The sequence below is a fragment of the Mustelus asterias genome, chromosome 8, assembly GCF_964213995.1.
Source record: "Mustelus asterias chromosome 8, sMusAst1.hap1.1, whole genome shotgun sequence".
Taxonomy (NCBI): Eukaryota; Metazoa; Chordata; class Chondrichthyes; order Carcharhiniformes; family Triakidae; genus Mustelus; species Mustelus asterias.
The window spans coordinates 91703241-91724038 of NC_135808.1; the positions used below are offsets into that span (position 1 = coordinate 91703241).

Sequence of the window (20798 nt, forward strand, 5' to 3'; positions counted from 1 at the left end):
TACTGGCATTAACTCCTTGTTGGGTACAGCTCCAGGGTTGCCCACATCCAGAATTTTCTCACCCACCTGTGAACCTTGGCTAAGAATCCTGAGCAAAGTACCTGACTGCAGAGTCACTATCTAGCTTTGTTGTCCAAAATTGAGGGATATGGAAGTTAATTGTACCAACCCCATCATTATCTCAAAGGCAAGCTAACTCAGCAAATACTAGGGATGAAGCTTTCCAGTTTCTTCTTGGGTAAAATCACTGAGCCAGCAGATACATTACTTACATGCAGAAATACATAAATAGCAGAAAATAAAAGCCACTTGAACAAAGGGCTTCAAGTTCCAAGAAAAGGCAACACTTCAATGAAAACAGAAGTGCAAATAGAGTGCTTTGCTTGTTCCTTGTGCTTTGATGCATTCAACAGTTCCAGAATTACTATAGAATATACATTATCATTCATTATTTATCAGATATGTCAAGAGATATAAAAGGTTGTTGGAAGAGCAGACTTAGCTACATTTTTGCTGGTATAGCACTTGTGGGGAAAAAAATCTACGTTAGAATAGTCTACAAAGTGAAAACTGAAAGGTCACAGAATTCCTATCAAATCTAAGATTACTGAAAATATAAAGAATAAACTTGAAGTTCCAAGGTTAGTTACAAATTTTCCTAGAAAACCAAAAGATTATTAGCCTGTGAGAGAAACTGGTCTTTGGATGAGGTCAGGTGGCTAGTAGATTAAATGAAAAGTTGTAGAAAGATTGCAAAACCAGGGATAAGATGATGTCATTTATATAACAACAACAACTTGTATTCACGTAGTATCTTTAATATAATGACCTGAACCTCCACGGAGTGACAATTAGAGTTGGATTGCCACTTCATTACCTTGAAGTGTTTACCTTGAAGTGCTGCTGTCTCGCCTGACCTGCTAACTTAGGCCGGTTCAGAACTGTGCAGTGCAGCCTTCAGTGGACAGAGGGAGGCAGTCATACCCATTTTTATGGCACCAGCTGCTGCAATTCAGGTGTGTTTAAAGGTCCAGCCACCTTCATACCATGGGGGGGGGGGGGGGGGGGGGTGTGGATACTTTCACTCTTCCAACAGAAGTTGGCCCACAAGACAGAAACCAATGACAAAGAGTGTCCACTCCCTCATCACGAAGGTTTTCTTCTAACAATACAGCACTGCGATGATTGACCCTTAATCTGCTGTTTTGCCCTTAAAAGGACAATAAAGGCAACACAAGCAGAATACAATTTTATTGGCAGGAAGCCACCAGATTTGATCCAGTGTTTGAATGGCCATGTCCAGTAAAGGTACGTCATCTTCATCATTTTAAATATGGACTGTATTCAGTATAGAATTTTCTTGAACTTCCTTTTTTTTGAAAAAGGGCTGCTAAGATGGCTGCTGAAAGCCAAGTGACGTTTGCAATTCTGCACAGACTCAGAGTATCTCAAGCTTCCAGAAACTTCCTACTTGAATGACCATCGGGGGGGGTTGGCCCTCTTGAATGCGTTTTGTGGAATTCACGCTTTCCATTGCGTGTGGACTTACCCGAAACTCCAAATCAATAGATTCCAGACCGTTTTCAAACTTGATAACAAAGAGAGCTGCAGAAACCAGTGAAATCATGTATAGGTATGAATGTCCACCATCCATCCCCCATTATGTAGCAATGGCTTTGAACTTCAAATCAGTCTGGGTGGAAAATAGAGGTATTGATCAGGTAGTCACCTGATCAAAGCCGTTTTCAGACAACCAATCTTTCTCACTCCAAGCACCAAGGAGAAACCAATAAATCTGCAAATAACACTGAAAGCAGCAGCAGCAAAGGCAACAACATCTATGCCTTAAGACTGGATATAACCTCAGGGCTCCAAGCCTGTTTCTTTTCAAGTGTACCAGTACAGAAAACTGACCTCCTAGTAATAACTCTACATGCAACTAATTTCATGATTTGTTGAAAAATCCACCTCTTCAAGGGAATCCTGCAATGATTTTGAATAAGACTTTGGTTACTGAATTCTCCTAATTAAACTGCCAAGAGTGGAAAATAATCTTTTCTTCACTGGGCCTGCATCAAGGCAAGCCAAATCACATGATTACAAACTATTCCTTTATAACTTGTAAAAGTGCAATATCCTCTTTAGCTGTATTTTCCTCAAGTGTGTGAGAGTGGTGATTTTGATTTGATTTGATTTATTATTGTCACATGTATTAGCATACTGTGAAAAGTATTGTTTCTTGCGCACTATACAGACAAAGCATACCATTTATAGAGAAAGAAATGAGAGTGTGCAGAATGTAGCGTTACAGTCATAGCTAGGGTGTAGAGAAAGATCTATTTAATGCAAGTTAGGTCCATTCAAAAGTCTGATGGCAGCAGGGAAAAAACTGTTCTCGAGTTGGTTGGTACTTGACCTCAGACTTTTGTATCTTTTTCCCGAAGGAAGAAGTTGGAAGAGAGAATATCTGGGATGCATGGGGTCCTTAATTATGCTGTCTGCTTTGCCGAGGCAGCGGGAAGTGTAGACAGAGTCAATGGATGGGAGGCTGGTTTGCGTGATGGATTGGGCTACATTCACGACCTTTTGTAGCTTCTTGCGGTCTTGGGCAGAGCAGGAGCCATACCAAACTGTGATACAACAAGAAAGGTAATATATTTCCAAGTCCGGATGGTGAGTGGCTTGAATTTCCATGTGTCATGAAAAGCTACAAAACTCTATAAAATGTGAATAAATCTGCAACATTCTTATGAGAATTGCTTATGACACCATGACAGCAGGAAGCTGTGGGTGGCAAGATCAGTGTTTCAATTTTCTCTTTATTGCACTGATCGGTAGTTTCAGCAGAAACTGCTTGCCTCTTTGTAACTCAATTCAGGTAGGCATCAATACCTGGATACGTAAGTATTTGTTTACAAATCCAGCAGTTATAATTCCAAGCCTCAGAATTTTGTTAGCTAGCTGATGGATATATGCTTCAACCTGGTGGGAGGAAAAGTGTTGGACAGTTTACAATGGACCTGATTTTACCATTTTGAGTCTAAGTGCCGAATCTGGGCGTCAAATAGATCCGAGCCTGGAATCCTCTTTCCAACGCGCCCATACGTGTTTTGCCGGCTCCAGTCCAAACCGCGCAGTGGGCGGGGCTTAGCACTGCCAGACCGATCGGAGCCCTGAACTGCACATGTGCAGTTCGAAAAAAAATCTGAAGCAGTGCACCTGGGCGGGGAGAAAAAAGCAGAGAGCGGGGCTCTCTGACCCAGATCATCTGGGGGGGGGAGGGGGGGGTGTGTGTGTGTGTGTGTGTGTGTGTGTGTGTGTGTGTGTGTGTGTGTGTGTGTGACGGATCATCCTCTGGGGGGTGGGGGGGGAGAGGATGGGGGGGGGATGTATGGCAGTGTGTGACAAGAGACTGTTATTTTTCTTGATGAAGAGCTTCAATGAATACTTCTAACTTTGGTCAACACAAAGATGGTCCTTCTGCCTTGTGGGTCCATCTGGCTCACCAAGTCAGTTACAATACTGTGTTCAGAATCTACTGAACCATCTTGGATACAAAGGATAATGGTATTAGGGTTCTGCACGCAAGCCTTGCTTATGCCAAAAATTATATCCTTGGTGTCGGCAGCCATTCCTGATGTTACAGTACTGATAAGTACCATTCATTATCCTTTGTATCCAAGATGGTTCAGTAGATGCTGTACACAGTATTGTAACTGACTTGGTGAGCCAGTTGGACCCACAAGGCAGAAGGACCATCTTTGTGTTGACCAAAGTGGATCGAGCTGAGAAAAACCTAGCCAGTCCAAGTTGGATTCAACAGATTGTGGAAGGCAAGTTGTTTCTAATGAAGGCTTTGGGTTACTTTGCAGTTGTTACCGGTAGAGGCAACACCAATGAAGGTATTGATTCCATAAAAGATTATGAAGGAGAGTTCTTTCAGAATTCAAAATTGTTGAAGACAGGAATGCTGAAAGCACATCAAGTGACAACTAAGAACTTGAGCCTAGCAGTTTCAGACTGTTTCTGGAAGATGGTGCGCGAGTCTGTGGAACAACAGGCTGATGCATTTAAAGCTACTCGCTTCAACCTTGAAACTGAATGGAAGAACAACTATCCTCGGCTGAGGGAACTCGACAGGAATGAGCTATACGAGAAGGCGAAGAATGGAATTCTGGATGAAGAGATCAGCTTAGGTCAGGTTACTCCAAAACACTGGGACTAGATTCTACAAAGGAAACTGTGGGAGAGAGTCTCTACACGTGTGATAGAGAATATTGACCTTCCTGCTGCCCAGTCTGTGAATTCAGGCACATTCAATACCACAGTGGACATCAAGCTCCAGCAGTGGACTGACAAACAGTTGCCTCACAAAGCAGTAGAGGTTGCTTGGGGAACCTTGGAGGATGAATTTGCTCGATTTATGTCAGAGCACAAAGGGAAGAACCATGATGATATCTTTGACAAACTAAAACATGCTGTTAAAGATGAAAGTATAAAACGTCACAGATGGGGTGAGCGAGTCTGCGAGTCATCCAGCACAATGCTTTAGAAGATCGTTCCATATCTGACAAACAGCAGTGGGATGCAGCTATCCATTTCCTGGAAGAAACCTTGCAAACCCGTCTTCGAGATACCGAATCTGTAATTCGTGATATGGTGGGGGCCAGATTGGCAAGAAAGGTGGTTCTACTGGAAATCACGGTCTCCAGAACAGCATGTTCGAAGTGAAACCAAAACTGAACTGGAACGGCTGCTAAACATCACTGAGGAACATACAGCTTATCTTGCTCACGGAAGGATGGAGGAGGGAGACCAGCGATCGAGGTAGGTTGGGGGTGTGCTCTGCCAAGGGCCAGAAGATGGTAAAGTGGGATTTGGCGGTAGAGTTGGGTGCGCGGTTCATTAAGTCGATTTAAATGCATGCTAATGCATTTAAATCGTCGGGCCGCCCAATTCAGGCGTGGGTCGGTAAAGCCGTGATCTGCTCGGAATTGGGCCGATGCCCAACTTTACCGCAATTTCGCGTCCGTTTGGTAAAATTGGGCCCAATATCTCAGCCTTTTAGACCTGCACAAAGTCAAAGTCCAATGCCATTCCTCAGATTTATCAATCTTGAGTTGCTTAATCAAGACCTTATGTAATAAATAAGCATGGCAAATAAACATAGGGAAGATTATCTCCCCTCCCTCGGATGGTGAATGAACGGTTAATGCAGGCCAAGCTCTTCCTTATATTCTTTCATACAACAATTTTATCTCACAGTTAGGTTCTAGATTTTATACAGTGCATAAATTAACCTTTTGGTGCATGCCTTGAAGCTCTGAACCAAGAATTGTGTCATTGGAGAGAAATACAAAAGGTCAGTGACCTTGAAGTTCTGAAGAAATGTGTCAGTTATTGGTATCCTTCAGGGCCTCACCAAGAGTGGCACAAAATGGCCTGTTTCCCTATTGTAAATTCTTTGTTACAATTTGAATCAACAATTCAGAGATTCATTGTAAAAAAAAAGTGCTACAAACCTGCCTAGAAAGACACGCTGAAACTGCCTTTACAATGCCACTAACACACCAAAAGGGATGGATATTAGGAGCACTTTCACTTGAATTTTGAGACAGAGGTGCTCAGAGAATCTTCCATTTAACCTCTAAGGATCTTAACAGCAGGAGTACACATCAAGATTTCCGAGCTGCTAGTTTCTTCACGAGGGCTATAAAGCACACAATTGAAAGCCTTACAAAAAGCAAATGAAAGTGTGTGATATCCCAACCCTTGCTAGATTCAATTATCTTATATAAAACTATGAATCCCCCCTTAAAGTTCACACTGTAAATTTCAACAGCTGAGGAATTCAACACAAATGATTGCCCACACTTGCAGTTCTGCTCGTCTGGAAAACAGCGCAGAGTTTACATCTATCTAGTGAACTGGTTTACTAAAGCGTACCTGTGCAGAACAACTTCCATAGAGATGGATCTCTACTATAGTCCACTGGGTTGGATGCCAACTCAGTAGAGCACCTTCCAAAGAAATCTTTTGAACCATGAGTAGTAGCAGACTATAGCTGCAGGAAAAGTGATTTAAGTATTGTTTTGGGTAATTATATGTCCTTCCCAATGAACACGGTCTACTTATCTAATTTTATGTCTAAAAGCCTCTTTAGTTACACAATATTCAATTCAACAATTTATCACCTGGATTGCTCCAATGATGCAACAACCACTGATACAAAGGCCTGTTGCTTTTCCCCAACAGTTTTATTTTCACAGTTACTGCAGTAGGATCCTGCTAATTAGATGAGTGGATAATAAAATTGCAATATCACTGTACTACACCGAAGTGGATTGGAATCAGTATTCAGTTTGTAATGCCGAGCACAGGTCATGTATTTTGTGATGTGTTGTTAGAAACAAGTAACATTCTATTTTGTTGAAAATTAATAAGATATCTCAAAAAGATGTTTCAGTCAAATTTGTATTTAAGTGATAATATTCGTTAGTTACATTATTTTGTTGATTATGTGAATTTTACATAAGTTATGAAGTATTATGTTGCCTTGACTTCACATGGTTAATATGAGATTCATGCCGCTGTTCCTTTGCGCCCAGCAGCATCTGTGGAGTAGAAAGATATGGCGGAATGGTTGCTCTGCTTGCTTCTATCATTGTAAAGTGGGGTTGTCACACTCCTCCTGCACATACTCAAGCATATATGCGGCTCACAAAGCTCTAAACTCTGGGTTAGCTTCCATTGATTTATGAAGAAGCTATAAAATATTAAAAGGCTGTAATCGCAATTTTTGGGACAAAAAATAAAATTTCTGGCTTCAGACCAGCAACAGTTATTATATTGGAGATTGTGCCATTTATGTTGGCAGATCCATGACGGTTTTACTGTGCACACCAAAAATCATTAACACACTGAAGATCTCAATATGGCACCAGTTTGACAGATGCAGTCTAAGAATGTTAGGTAATAAAGGTGGTAGCTTTGCTTTAAGACACTTTCATCTGACATTTTTACCATAAGATAGCGAAGAAAATATTACTGTGCTAATGGATTGACTTTTTTTTAAGGTGTACTGCATTACTGTTTGCCCTTCTGAGCATTTTGATTAATTTTTAGGCACGTAATAAAAATCATCATAATTATTTTTATGATTCAGACTTTGAGGCTTCATGGAAAAGCACAATGTTGCCATCCCAACAAAGCTTCTTCTGCCTATCTAAATTGTGCTGTTGTACGACACCATGGTTAGTCAATCCAAGACGACATTTGAAAACTTACAGATGGGGCTATTAAATTGAAAATGGTCTGTAACATAGATAAATATGTGATAAGCCGAAGAGAGAAGGGATCTAGGGATACAGATGAACAGATGAACAGATGACCTGTACCCCAGGTCAGCAGAATAATTAGAAATGCTGGGATTTATTTCAAAAATAGGGAAGCTATGTTAAATCCTGATCAGATTGTAGCAAACTGTGCACAGTTCTGATCTCCAATCTATAAAAAGAATAGAGAAGCAATGGAGAATGTGAAAAGCAAAAGATTTATAAGAATGGTCCCAGGATTGAGGGGGTACAATTATTGGGAAAGACTGAGCAGGTTGGGGCTCCTACAGGGCAGATATGAGAATTTGTTGCCTGCAATATAAATCTTTAAGTACGCTGTGTGTGGGTGGCTTGGCTGATTATTTCAATTGATCGTAGACACTGCAGGTATCTTGACTACATGTCTTGTACACTTGGCTTAATCATTTATTTAAAAGTGCTCCTGTGGTTAAAATGAACTACTTTGCTTGCCACACTGGTGCTATAAAAATAGGATACTCAGTAGGGAACTGTGGAACACAGATTTTGCTACAAAGAAGAAAGAGCTAATAATTCATGATTTGAAGAAGCTGAGTGTTATTAAGACTTTCCTCTAAATTCTGAACTCCACAATTCCCAAGTGCACAATTTATTTGATCCTGATTAAGATTATAGCTGTTGCAACAGGGCACTTTACTCCCCAGCTAATTTTCAGCAATCAGAATCAAGGAGGGTCAAAAATACTCAGGACATCTTCAAAAGGGCAAGATACAAAGTAATAAAGGACTTCAGACACAAAAAACAAAAGCTTGCACTTATATAATAACCAAACATAATAAGGTTTCCTCAGGTGTTTCACATAAGAATTACAAGCCAAAATTGGATCCCCAGCCACAGATGGAGATATTAAGGGAGCTGGCCAAAAGCTTGGTCAAAGCGGTAGGTTTTAAAGAGTGTATTTTAGCAGGCATGAGAGATCAAGAGAAGATGAGGGAATTAATTCCAAAACTTAGGGGCAATGGCAGCTAAAAGCACAGCCAACACTGATGGAGCAATTAAAATCTGGGTTGCAAAAGAGGTCAGAATTAGAAGTGTGCAGATATTTCAGAGGGTTGTGGGTCTGGAGACAATTACAGAGATAGGGAGGGAAGGAGGGGGTGAGGCAATAGAGGGTTTAAAAACAAGAATTAGAATTTAAAAATCAAATCATTGCTGGACTGAGAGCCAATGTAGGTCAGGAAACACAGAGGTCATTAAGACTTGGGCAGCAGAGTTTTGAATGAGTTCTAATTTTCCAAGTGTAGAATGGGGGAGGCTGGTCAGGAGTATGTTGGAAAGTCAAGTCTAAAGGTAACAAAGGCACAGACAAAGGTTTTAGCAGCAGGTGAGCATTGTTATGAAGGTAGAAATAGGTAGTCTTAGTGATGTTGTGAAGTGTGGTCAGAAGCTCATTTTGGGATTAAATATGATAACAAGCTTGTGAACACTTTGGTTGCTGAGTGTCGTCAGTACACGTGAAAAATAAAACTGTGTTTTCAGATTATGTCACCAAGAGGCAGCATATAGATGAAAAATAGGAGGGCACCAAGTATAGATCTTTGGGGGAACACCAGAGGCAACAGTCTTGAAATCGGAAGAAAAGGCATTGCAAGCAGCGTTCTAGCTATAATTAGATTGGAATCAGCCAATTGCAATGTTACACAAATGAATGGCAGCAGAGAAATATTGGAGTCAACCATGTCAAAGGCTAGAGATGTGTTGGGTCGGGCGGGAAGGAATAGAGATGGATCTTTGTCACTGTCGCATAGGATGTCATTTTAGTATTGCGACAGGGGTGGAAACCTGTTAGGTGGGATTCAAACCTGGAATTCTGGGAAAGATGGGCATGGATTTCGGAGATGCCAATACAATGACTTGACAGAGGAAGGGGAAAAAAATTAGAATAGGTTGATCAATGATAATTTAGCAGAGAACACCTTTAAAAGGAATAATTTTGGACATTCCTAAATATGTTCAGAAAAACAAGTTGAAATTATGGATTATTAAATTAAAAAGTAAATGAAGATGAAAGCAGTCAATGAGATGACAATAAGAAAATGTTGAAAGGCATCTGACGGAAATCAAAAGAGCAAAGAGACACCTTGGAATAAAGCATGCAATGTAAACTAACAACAATAGTGAAAAAAATATTCCAGTACATCAGCAGCAACAGATGACAACCCTCAAAAATGCAAGTGGGCTTGAAACTGAAGACAACATAAGATTGTAAACATTCTGAAGGATTACATCCTCCATCCCCTACCCAAATGGAGTAAAAAGTAAAAACAAGGAATTACTCTAGTAGTCCTTCCAGGCTAAAAGGACTGATGATAAATAAATCCAAAGAGATAGAAACTATGTAATGTAGAGTTTTAAAAGAGACTGGAGAGAAGTTTGGTAGACATTGATAATCATTATGATGGAGAGGTACCAACAAATTGAAAACAGGCTGATGAGTGTTCATTTAAAAAGAGGAAGAACCAGCCCAAGTGGATTGAACATAGGGAGAAAAAAAGCAGCAAATATCCTCCAAGAATAACAGCCAAATAGCCAGGAATCAAGTCAAAAGGAGCCCAGGGATACTGGTAGGCTCAATGTTGAACACGTCCAATCTATTAGCAGCAGCAATCAAAGTCAATATAACATAGAATTACATGCCAAATCATAGAATACAAGTTAAAGGAAATAATGACTAAATCATACAGTGTCTTGGTCTTCTTCTTAGGCAGCCCATCAGAGTCAAGGATGACTTGCTTCCACATTAAAAATTAGTTCTCACATGACTGAGGGCGGCACGGTAGCACAGTGGTTAGCACTGCTGCTTCACAGCTCCAGGGTCCCGGGTTCGATTTCCGGCTCGGGTCACTGTCTGTGTGGAGTTTGCACATTCTCCTCGTGTCTGCGTGGGTTTCCTCCGGGTGCTCCGGTTTCCTCCCACAGTCCAAAGATGTGCGGGTTAGGTTGATTGGCCAGGTTAAAAAATTGCCCCTTAGAGTCCTGGGATGTGTAGGTTAGAGGGATTAGCGGGTAAAATGTGTGGGGGTGGGGCCTGGGTGGGATTGTGGTCGGTGCAGACTCGATGGGCCGAATGGCCTCCTTCTGCACTGTAGGGTTTCTATGTTTCTATGTTTAGGAGTTCAATACATGACCTATAGTGTCATGGAGGGTAGACAGTGGTTGGAGGAATAAGTGGGATGTCCGAATTGAAAGGTACACCTCTTGTTGTCAATGATTGGCTTCAGCTTGCTCTCGGCTAAGATACTCTAGATGTTCAGTTCTTTCCCGAATACTTTTCATCCACTTTGGGTGGTCTTGGGCCAGGGAGTTCCAGGTGTCAGTGGGGATGTTGCGCTTTTTCAAAGAGGTTTTGAGGATGTCCTTGAAGCATTTCCTCAGCTGGGGCTTGCTTGCTGTGTTGAAGCTCCAAGTAGAGTGCTTGTTTTGGGAGTCTCATGTCTGGCATACGGGCGATGTGGCCCAGCCAGCAGAGATGGAGCGTGTCAATGCTTTAATGCTGGGAACGTTAGCCTGAGCAAAATACTGATGTTGATTCGCCTATCCTGCCAATCGATTTGCTAGATCTTGCTCTCTAGACCATGAGCTTGGTGGTGGGTCTGAGGTCCTAGTCTTCAAACACTTTGTCTAAAGCTGCGCTGGCACTCTAAGGGTGGCTTTAAACCTCGTCGACAATGTTTGCCCTTGTTGACAGTAGGCTCCCAGGGTATGGAAATTGGTTCACGTTGTCCAAGGCCTCGTTGTGGATTTTGATAATGAGGCGGGGACAGGCGGTAGAGGATTTTTGCTTTACGGATGTTTAGTATAAAGCCCATGCTCCTGTACCATGTCGACTGAAAATCCTGGAAAACTTTAAGAAGCCATTCGTTGCTGAAATGGAGAGACTTTAGGATTCCTTGGATAAATGGATCAAGGTGGATCAAATGGTCTTCTGTAATTAACTGGCAATCACTGTACTTCCCTGACTCAGTGGAGGATTTTGTTGTTTTGATCCAAGAGTGCCGTATCAATCTGTGATTGCAGTTGGCATACAATATTATAGGCACTGAATAGATTGCGCAAGTTTATTCCAGTTTTTATTGACATGTGGTACGCAATCAACTTCATTTTAACCAAGTAAATTCCTAAATTTAGGTCTCTGCAACCATCAGAACTAAACAACAATAATGAAAGAAAACACCATTAAGGTGGCTTTGCGTTTTGAAAGTAGATAAATTGCCAGGCCTGGACGAAATATATTCCAGGCTGCTAAGAGAAACAGGGGAAGAAATAGCGGAAGCTCTGACTAGTCTTTATCAAACTTCTCTGACTACAGGCATGATGCCAGAGGGCTGGAGGATTGCTAACATTATACCATTGTTCCAAATGGAAAGAAGGGATAAATAAAGTAATGATAGGCCATGCAGTCTAATCTTGATGATTGGCAGATTATTAAAAAATATTCTGATGGACAGTATAAATCATCATTTAGAAAGGCATGGATTAATCAAGGATAGTTAACATGGAAATTCTTTTCATGAGAAGGTCGTGTCTGACTGACACGACTGAATTTTTTGAAGGGGGAACAGGAAGGCTTGATGAGGGTAGCACGTTGACGTAATCTACATGGATTAGCAAGGCTTTTGACAAGGTCACACATGGCTGACTTGTCCGAAGTACAGTAAGCCTCGGATCGAAGGGAAAGTGACAAGTTGGACCCCAAACTGGCTCAGTGGCAGAATGCAAAGAGTAATGGTCAATGGATGTTATTGTGACTAGACGTTTGTTCCAGTAGGATTCCACAGGGCTCAGTACTGTGTCCCTTACATTTTGTGATATATATCAATCAATTAGATTGAAATGTAAGAGTGATTAAGAAGTTTGCAGATAGTACAAAAGTTGGTCGCATAGTTGATAATGAGAAAGATACTGCAGGAAAACATCAATTGGCTGCGCAGGAGGGCAGGAAAAAGGAAGTGAAATTCAATCTGGAGAAGTGTAAGGTAACATAATAAGGGTGGCATGGTGGCACAGTGGTTAGCACTGCTGCCTCACAGCATCAGGGACCCGGGTTCAATTACGGCCTCGGGTCACTGTCTGTTTGGAGTTTACACATTCTCCCCATATCTGCATGGGTTTCCTGCGGGTGCTGCGATTTCCTCCCACAGTCCAAAGCTGTGCGGGTTAGGTGGATTGGCCATACTAAATTACCCCCTAGTGTCGGAGGTGCTAGCAGGGTAAATACGTGAGGTTATGGGGATAGAGACCGGGTGGGATTGTGGTCGGTACAGACGAGATGGGCCGAATGGCCTCCTTTTGCACTATATGGATTCTATGAATACATTTGGGGAGGGCAAACAAGGTAGGGGAATGCACAATAAGTGGTCGGATACTGAAAGGAACAAAGGGAACATTGAGTGCTTGTCTACTGATTCCTGAAGGAATGGGGCATGTACATAAGCTAGTTAACAAGGCATAAGGGATATTTTTCTTTATTAACAGAGCAGTGAGATTATGCAAGAACAAATTATACCACAAACCATTGGTTAGGCCACAGCTAGAGTACTGTGTATAGTTCTGGTTACCACATTACAGAAAGAATATGAGCACACAAGAAAGGTTACAGAGAAGCTATTACAAGGACGTTGCAGGAATGAAGAATGTTAGTTATGAGGAAATATTGGATAAGCTAGGGTGTTTTCTTTGGATCAGAGGCAGCTCAAGAAAGATTTAATTCAGGTGTATGATATTATGAAGTGACTAGAATGGACAGGATAGACTGCAGCAGAGAGGTTAATAATCAGGATCAGATATTTGGAACAGAGGGATTAAAGGGGAGTTGAGAAGAATTTGTTTTCATGCAGAGGGTAGTAGAGGTCTGGAATTCAGAGCCCAAAAGGATGGTAGAAGCATCTAAAGTGTCGCAGCCAGAACTTGCTTTCTTTCTGCCGGGATAGACACAATGGACCCAATAGCCTCTTTCTGTGCTGTAACTTTTCTATGTTTTCTACAGGTGCCAACCTAGTAACTAAGCGCTCATCGGTAAGATATACTGATGCCCACTAATGTCCTTTAGGGAAGGAAATCTGCTGTTCTTACCTGGTCTGGCCTACATGACTCCAGAGCCACAGCAATATGGTTGACTCTCAACTGCCCTCCAAGGGATGGGCAATAAATGCTGGCCAGCCAGTGACGCCCATGTCCCACGAATGAATAAAACAATATGCAAATAAAACTTCTAACAAAGTCTGAATATGAAAAGATATGCAGAATAGACGTTCAAACGGTTAACCCAGTGGAGGGAACAACTCACAACAGAATATCCGGATATAGGCATTGGTGGGTTCAGAGTGAAACAGATAGCTTGAGTTAAGCATATTGCTGAATTTCAGAGGTGCACAAAGAACAGTAATATGTAACAAAATGGAATACCCCAATTTTAAATCATTCTGTTGCACAAAGTAGGGGAGTGGTCATTGTCAATTAAGGTGGAGATGCCAGCGTTGGACTAGGGCGGACACAGTAAGGAGTCTCACAACACCAGGTTAAAATCCAACAGGTTTATTTGGAATCACGAGCTTTCGGAGCACTACTCCTTCATCAGGTGACTCAGGTGACCTGATGAAGGAGCAGCGCTCCGAAAGCTCGTGATTCCAAATAAACCTGTTGGACTTTAACCTGGTGTTGTGAGAGTTCTTACATTGTCAATTAAGACAGCCAGCCACTAGAATCAGGACAAAAAATAGAGTTAGCACTTTTACAAGTGGATGATGAAATTCATTCCCTAAATCAACAATCTGTATTTTGTTACTTGCCTAAGGGATAGTTTGTATTTCTCCAATATCCAACGTGCTTTGTCTATCATTTGCACCCAAAGAGGCTCTTCATTCAGTTGCTTCAACTCACATTTATATGGAAGTCCTATGTTAAAAGAAAACACAGGTTCAGCAATGGCTCAACATTCAACATTATCTGCAAACTTTATTGGAAATCTTCTATCAAAGGAGTTTCCTTAAACTAAACAGAGACAATGTTTGAGAGAGAATGTTTGCTTTGACAGCTACATTGACTGAACTATAGATCTTTCAACAAAATCAAAGTAAACTAATATTAAATCAGAGATGCGAATTTACCAAAATTATTGCAAGCAAGTAATAGCAATAAAGTTCTCTCAATTCAGGAACCATATCTTCAGATTGGGAAACTGCGCCTGCCACTCAGCTATTTAAGCAAACCGAAAGAAGGCAACCAAACAACTCTAGACCATCCTAACATCAGTTGTCAGGAAATTAGGATCGATGAAGAAGGAGAAAGTGATTGAAAATTTTTCGTTGATTGTTAAAAGCCAGCATGGATTTGCAATGAGATCGTGCCTGACAGACTTGAGAGAACATTTTGAAGGATAATTATAGCTGTGGACAGGAAATGTCTCTGGATGTTATTATGGACTACCAGAAGGCATTTGATAGAGTTCCTCGTTAGAGACTATTAGCTAAAGCTGAAGTCTGTGGAACTGAAGACAAATTATTGACATTGTTAGAAAATTGACTAAGCAGCAGCAAACATAGAGTGGGAATAATGTAATTTAATTGGCAGGATGTGACAAATGGTTTACTGCAACTTAACACACTTGGAATAGTGCGAGGAGTTCTGGGTACCATAGCCGAGGCAAAATATATTGGTGTTGAAGGGAGTGTGGCATAGGTTGACCAATATTTTGCCTCGACTCTAAGGGTTTAAGTTTGAGATTACACAAACTAAGATTGTATGCCGTGGAATTTAGAAGTTTAAGGAGTGATTTGACCAAAGTTTTCAAGGTATTAAGAGGAATAGACATGGTAGAGAGAAATTATTTCCATTTGTTGGGAGTTTAGCACTAGAGGCATAGTGTGAGAATTAGAGTCAGACCTTCCAGGAGTAAAATTAGAAAACAATTCCATGTGCAATGGGTGGTAGAAAATTGACATTGTTTATTTATTTATTAGTGTCACAAGCAGGCTTACATTAACACTGCAATGAAGTTACTGTGAAAATCCCCTAGTCACCACGCTCCGGTGCCTGATCGGATACACTGAGGGAGAATTTGGCATGGCCAATGCCCCTAACCTAAGACTGGAATGCTTTTTTGCCAATGGGAACGGATGCTAGATCAATTGTTAATTTTAAATTTGAGATTAATAGATTTTAATTGACTATAGGCCTTAAAGAATATGGGGCAGACCAGACGAGCCTTGTTCCTAAAAAGCAGGTCAATATGCATGTTTGTGGACAAATGGAAATCCCAGAGTTTATGTGAAGTCCAGATCTGAAACATTTCAGTGGAGGAAGAGGATGAAGAGAAATGGGAGTGGGGGCAGGGGCAAATATTGACTTGCCTGCCTGAAAAACATTAAGTAGAAAGCTTTCAATTACCCATACTTACGGAAGCGGCCATCTGCATTGAGTTCTTCACTAACTATAAGACATGTGACCTGGGAATAAGGCAAGGAGTTACTTCTATTGTACGGACTGATGATCATCCCAACGAACTGAGCTCCTCCACGTGAAAAATAATTCTGAAAGGCATTGGAACCAGTAATCAGACTTGAACATTGTAATAAAGTGGGAGTAAGTTTGTATTTCACACATTCTATGACATACAATATAGGATGTTAGATAAAAGCCCAATGCGTAACAATAATTGTAGAAATCACCATCACAAGTTTTTCTGTGTAGGGGCAATCAGTGGTAACTAGTGCACAATGCTGTAAGCTAGAAACATAAGCTTGAATACTCATCTTGCTGCACATTCGCATCTCAAGCCACCTCAAGATGGAAAATGACGTATCATAGAAGGCTTATCAGACACAATACCTAACAGATAAGAGGAGTGAGAGGTGGAATGCAGCTGAGCAGGAGTTATGCCTATTGGAATGATGTTTCTGTGAGCATGGTCAATTTTCTGGAATCAGGGTCATTTCAATATTTTTGGCAAGCTTGGGTCCTGTACCTGAGACAATGGCTCAAGAAGATGCAGAAAATGGCTCTGGTGGACACCACAAGCCTGATGCAGTTTTAAGTAGTAAAACATTAAAAGACAAATATGGCAGTGCCATTGGCTATGCAAATATGGCAGTGCCATTGGCTATGCAAATATGGCAGTGCTATTGGCTGTGCAACTGACTAGCCACTGATCAATTGCACAAGCTCGCCATTCTAATGAAAGTTAAATGGCCCCTTCAATGCCCACAGCAATGCAAGGCACTAAAGATGAACTTGACATAATGAAGCCTGTAATTTGGTCTTCCTTTCCTTGTGCATTTCTTTCCTGTTAACTGAAACATAATTCCTATGTAAACTGGGTGTCCTTATTGCATTCCATTTACTATATTTTACTGATGTGGAACACTAAGTACTCCTGCACAAACTTTTAAATAATGCCTAAAGCAAGTTTCGAATTGTGATGTCTTCTGTGGAGCATGCTTTGATTTTTGATTCAACGAAGATCCTAACAGCCTAGTGTTGCTAAGGTGCGAATATATCAACATAGTACCACCATTTATGTAAAATAATACACTCATTCATATCTGGCAGGAAATACCAGAATGGCACAGGTGATCCTCTGGAGCAATATCAGCTCCCCATGCTTCACTTTGTTAAAAAATCTAGCATGACCTATATACCCAATGGAGCAGGAGAAGGAAAGATGAGCATCGATTCCGACTCTGCTCACATTTCAGAATACCTTTTTAAGCTCACTGTATAGTAACATTGGTGGATGTTGCGATTCTCTATTATAACGCAACAGAATCCCTGAAAAGCTAATCAGTAATTTGTAAAAATACTTTGGTGTAGAAATTTGTTTCAGGCAGTGGCAAAAATCGTGCAACATGAGATTAGCCGCCCATCATTCATTGTACCTGATCAGATATTGCCTGTTTTACACCGTCGCCTGAGAATAGTTTCTACCCACCACCACCCCCCCATGTCGTTAAGCTATGGAATGGGAAAATATATTCAGAGATTTTTGCAATTTAGTGAATTCAGTGCATCCTAATTATTGCTGTTTCGTCTCCTTTTTGAGTACAGAATTATTGAATTACTAAAGCTGAGAAACTTAGATGACATTATCATGGCCACTAAAGATTAATGAGAACTCGTTGCATATTATTTCTTCACAACCAGTGTCTCTGAACACAATATACTTAAGTAGTTTCTTTTTAAATCTTTGAGGCATAAGTGGTTTTTTAAAATTTCTGGACTTCGCCGAGTTTGTACCTGGTATTTAGCCTGGGTGTCAATATCCCTCAAGGATGGATTCGGATCAAATGCAGGATGTGAGTGGTACCATCCAACAATGTTGTATCCTCTTCCAGCTAGGGCTTCTGATGCCTGCGTTTGTGACACTGGGTCCATCTCGCATTGTAATCCTGTGCTTAAGCTGTTACATGGCTCTGCAACACAGATCTGGAAATAGGAAATAATCTTTTATTTAGACATTATTTCACTAGGATGTCAAGAGAAATTTCTCGTCACCAGACCACAGTTTTCCTAATGCTAACAATCTCCGTTAATATAACATCCCTATTTCAGCCATCGGATGGATATGTTTTTCATTCATTTACCATACTACAATTGATCTCTTAAATTTTAAATGGAAGTATTAGCTTTTCTGCCAATTTTAGTGGTTTTAAAGTGGATCCAAACACTCTAACTTATTTCCTTGGCAAATTAAATGAAAGAGAGGTTAAAAGGGGATCCAATCCAAAATCCTACTTACCTCTAATACTCTCTTTCCTGAGGAATATCGTCCACCTAATAGACCAATCACTTCTGCCATTGACACATGTGCATGCTGAACATGAAAGAGATAGGATTATTACTTCTAACAACAGACAGAAAACTCATGCATTCAACAAATTACTATGCACATGTAATATTGTGGTTATGGCAAGTTGCCAAAGTATTCAACAGGATTTTCTGCTCCCTACCAGTAGGTGGCTTTCTTGACGTCTTATCCATCTACTCCTGAGCTGACAAGTCTTTTGAGGGGCTGGTGGGAGGCGTTGGTCTGTATCCCATCCTTGGACCTATAGAGGCCCTGTGACCAATTAATGGCCAATTATGGGCCTCATGCCACCACCACCTCTAGTTACTAACTGCAGGAGAAGGCCCACGTCGCACAGGAAGCCCAACAGCTTTAGTGACATGGGTTCGTGTTGGTGAGGGACTTTTTCTGAGGGGCCCCCCTGGGCCTATAGGGTGCAGCCCCCAAGGCCATTCTCTATCCTATCCCCACCCCCCCCCAGCCAGCCAATTGAACCCAGCCTTTCAGCCAACTCACCGAGACCCCTGACCTGAGTCTTCTCTGGACTCTTCACATGGTGGGACTGCCTGTAGTCCCAAAAGTGGCCACCAGCCCTGGTTGGGACTACAGAGTTGCCAGCCATCTGATTTGCTGGGGTGGGGTGGGAAGAGACAACATCCCTCCAGCCCATTGTGCTAGCAATGAATAATGGATATAATTATATAGTAAAACCAGTAAGACTTATTTGTTTCTTTAACATGCACTTATTTTTCCATTAACAGGCACTTTTAGATCAGTTATGCTGAATTATTAGACTAATAAGTGCAGGTTTATGTATGCAACTCCTCACATTACAAATTCATAGGCAAAGCACTGGTCACATCTCTGAGGAGGCACAGGAAGGGAACTATGTGAGAATTAATTACTTGTTGTTAATCACAGGATTGTCTTAAGCTCCATAGTGTTTTAAATGGGGAAAGAAACAAACCTTAAAGAAAACAAAACCTGCGTGGGTGGTTTGCTCCAAAGTTGCAATAAAATTAATTTTTAAAACCCTGTAGAATATTCAAATACGAAAAGCGCAATGCACAACATGAGTGGAATTCTCCCAGAGAAATTCTACGTGCTGAATTCGTGGAAATCCCACTGCTTTTTTCAGTGGGACTTTCAAAATGAATCTCTCACTCTGAGCACTGCAGAGTGTCCTAATGTGAATCTCATTAAATAGCTGTGGGCGGGGTCTATTCCTGCAGGAGAGGCTGGCAGCCGCTGCGCATGCACCGATCTGTCAGTGCCAAGCCAGCCCAATTGCTGGCCAGCTCTGTGGCCCCACATCACTGGCTGTGCAACCCCCCCCCCCCAACCCCCAATCGCTGGCCTCCTGGACATGTCTGGGCCAGCCCTGACAGCCACCCCCCGCCCCCCAACCCGACAGTCCCGATCTCCCCCACCCCACCCCCTCAACACTGAACCCACCCCCACGGCCAGCCCTTCCTCTGCCTCGTGATCCCAACTGCAGATTGGCAGCGGGACCCCCCCCCCCCCACCGACTGATCTTGCCCCCATAGGGCCCACCCCATTGGCACTGCCTGATGCCCGGCAGACAGTGCCAAGGTGCCTCCTGGACATTGGCATTTTGTCCCTTGGGCAGTGCCGGTGGGGGGGGGGAAGAAAGAGAGAGAGAGAGAGGGGCTAGTGGGCCCGGAGATTTCAGTCCTGGGCCCGCTAATGATATTCAAATACTGATCTACATAATTTATCCAGAAATCAGCATAGAAGTTAGGACGCCAGAAGTCTGGCAGCCAGCAATGCGCTAAGGCTGTGGCGCCCAGCGGGAAGCTCGCTGCACGGCCTCCGCTTATGTCTCCCAGCCCGAGCAGCGCAGCGGGCTGACAGAATCGACTCCTTATGTTTGAAGGTTCACATAATATATTTTGCATGGAACCAGTCAACCTGGATTTGATTTGGATTTATATTTCCAGAAGAGGCTGTCTGTTTGCATCATTATCTAAATAACTTTGTGACTCAAAGTGCATCTTATGAATCCTTCACCAAACAAATCAACTTGAAAGAGTCTACTGCACATGAACAGGCTGTTCAGCCCAATTGGAGTATGCCGGTGTTTATGCTCCATATTTGCAATTTCATTTCACTGAAATTGATGTAATTCTCAGGTATAAATGGACCTTAATATTGTCATAGACACTGCAGATCGACATATACACAACCTTGGTGTTATCTGAAATGTCTAGAACCTATTAAGGACCGAGTAAGTTTTTCAAGCCATGGTGGAAAAAAGTTGTTTCCATCACTTAATTTTTTTTCCTCAAAAGTGAATTTGTTCCACTAGCTACAGGAAAACAAGAGGTAGATTTTCACCTCAATTGTCCACCTCGGGAGAATGCAGGAAGGAAAAGGTGATGGAGAGAATTGCAATGACTGTTCAATGCAAATCAAATGGTTCTGGTACAGACTATAATTTTAAAGTAATTTATGTAATTTAAAGTAGTTTGAATGTATATTAGTTCCATGTTACCCTCCCATCTTTTATAAAACAATTGCCTGCTGGACCTTGATTTTAACCTGCGACATGTGCACACAGCTGAATTGTACACTCTGTCTCTGTCGTTGAAATTAACTCGCCATTTTAGTGAGTGCATTTTGAA

At 41.7% G+C, this 20798-nt stretch overlaps 1 protein-coding gene across 1 annotated transcript in view; it reads right to left on the reverse strand.

Moving 5' to 3' along the window:
- Positions 1–20798, reverse strand: part of mysm1 (Myb-like, SWIRM and MPN domains 1) — a 67270-nt gene that overhangs the window by 5949 nt on the left and 40523 nt on the right. The window contains exons 15-18 of the mRNA XM_078218487.1: positions 18106–18180; positions 17604–17792; positions 15769–15901; positions 14162–14267 (exon numbers count right to left, since the gene is read on the reverse strand). Of these exons, the coding sequence (XP_078074613.1) occupies positions 14162–14267; positions 15769–15901; positions 17604–17792; positions 18106–18180 (503 nt within the window). The remainder of the gene's footprint in view (positions 1–14161; positions 14268–15768; positions 15902–17603; positions 17793–18105; positions 18181–20798) is intronic.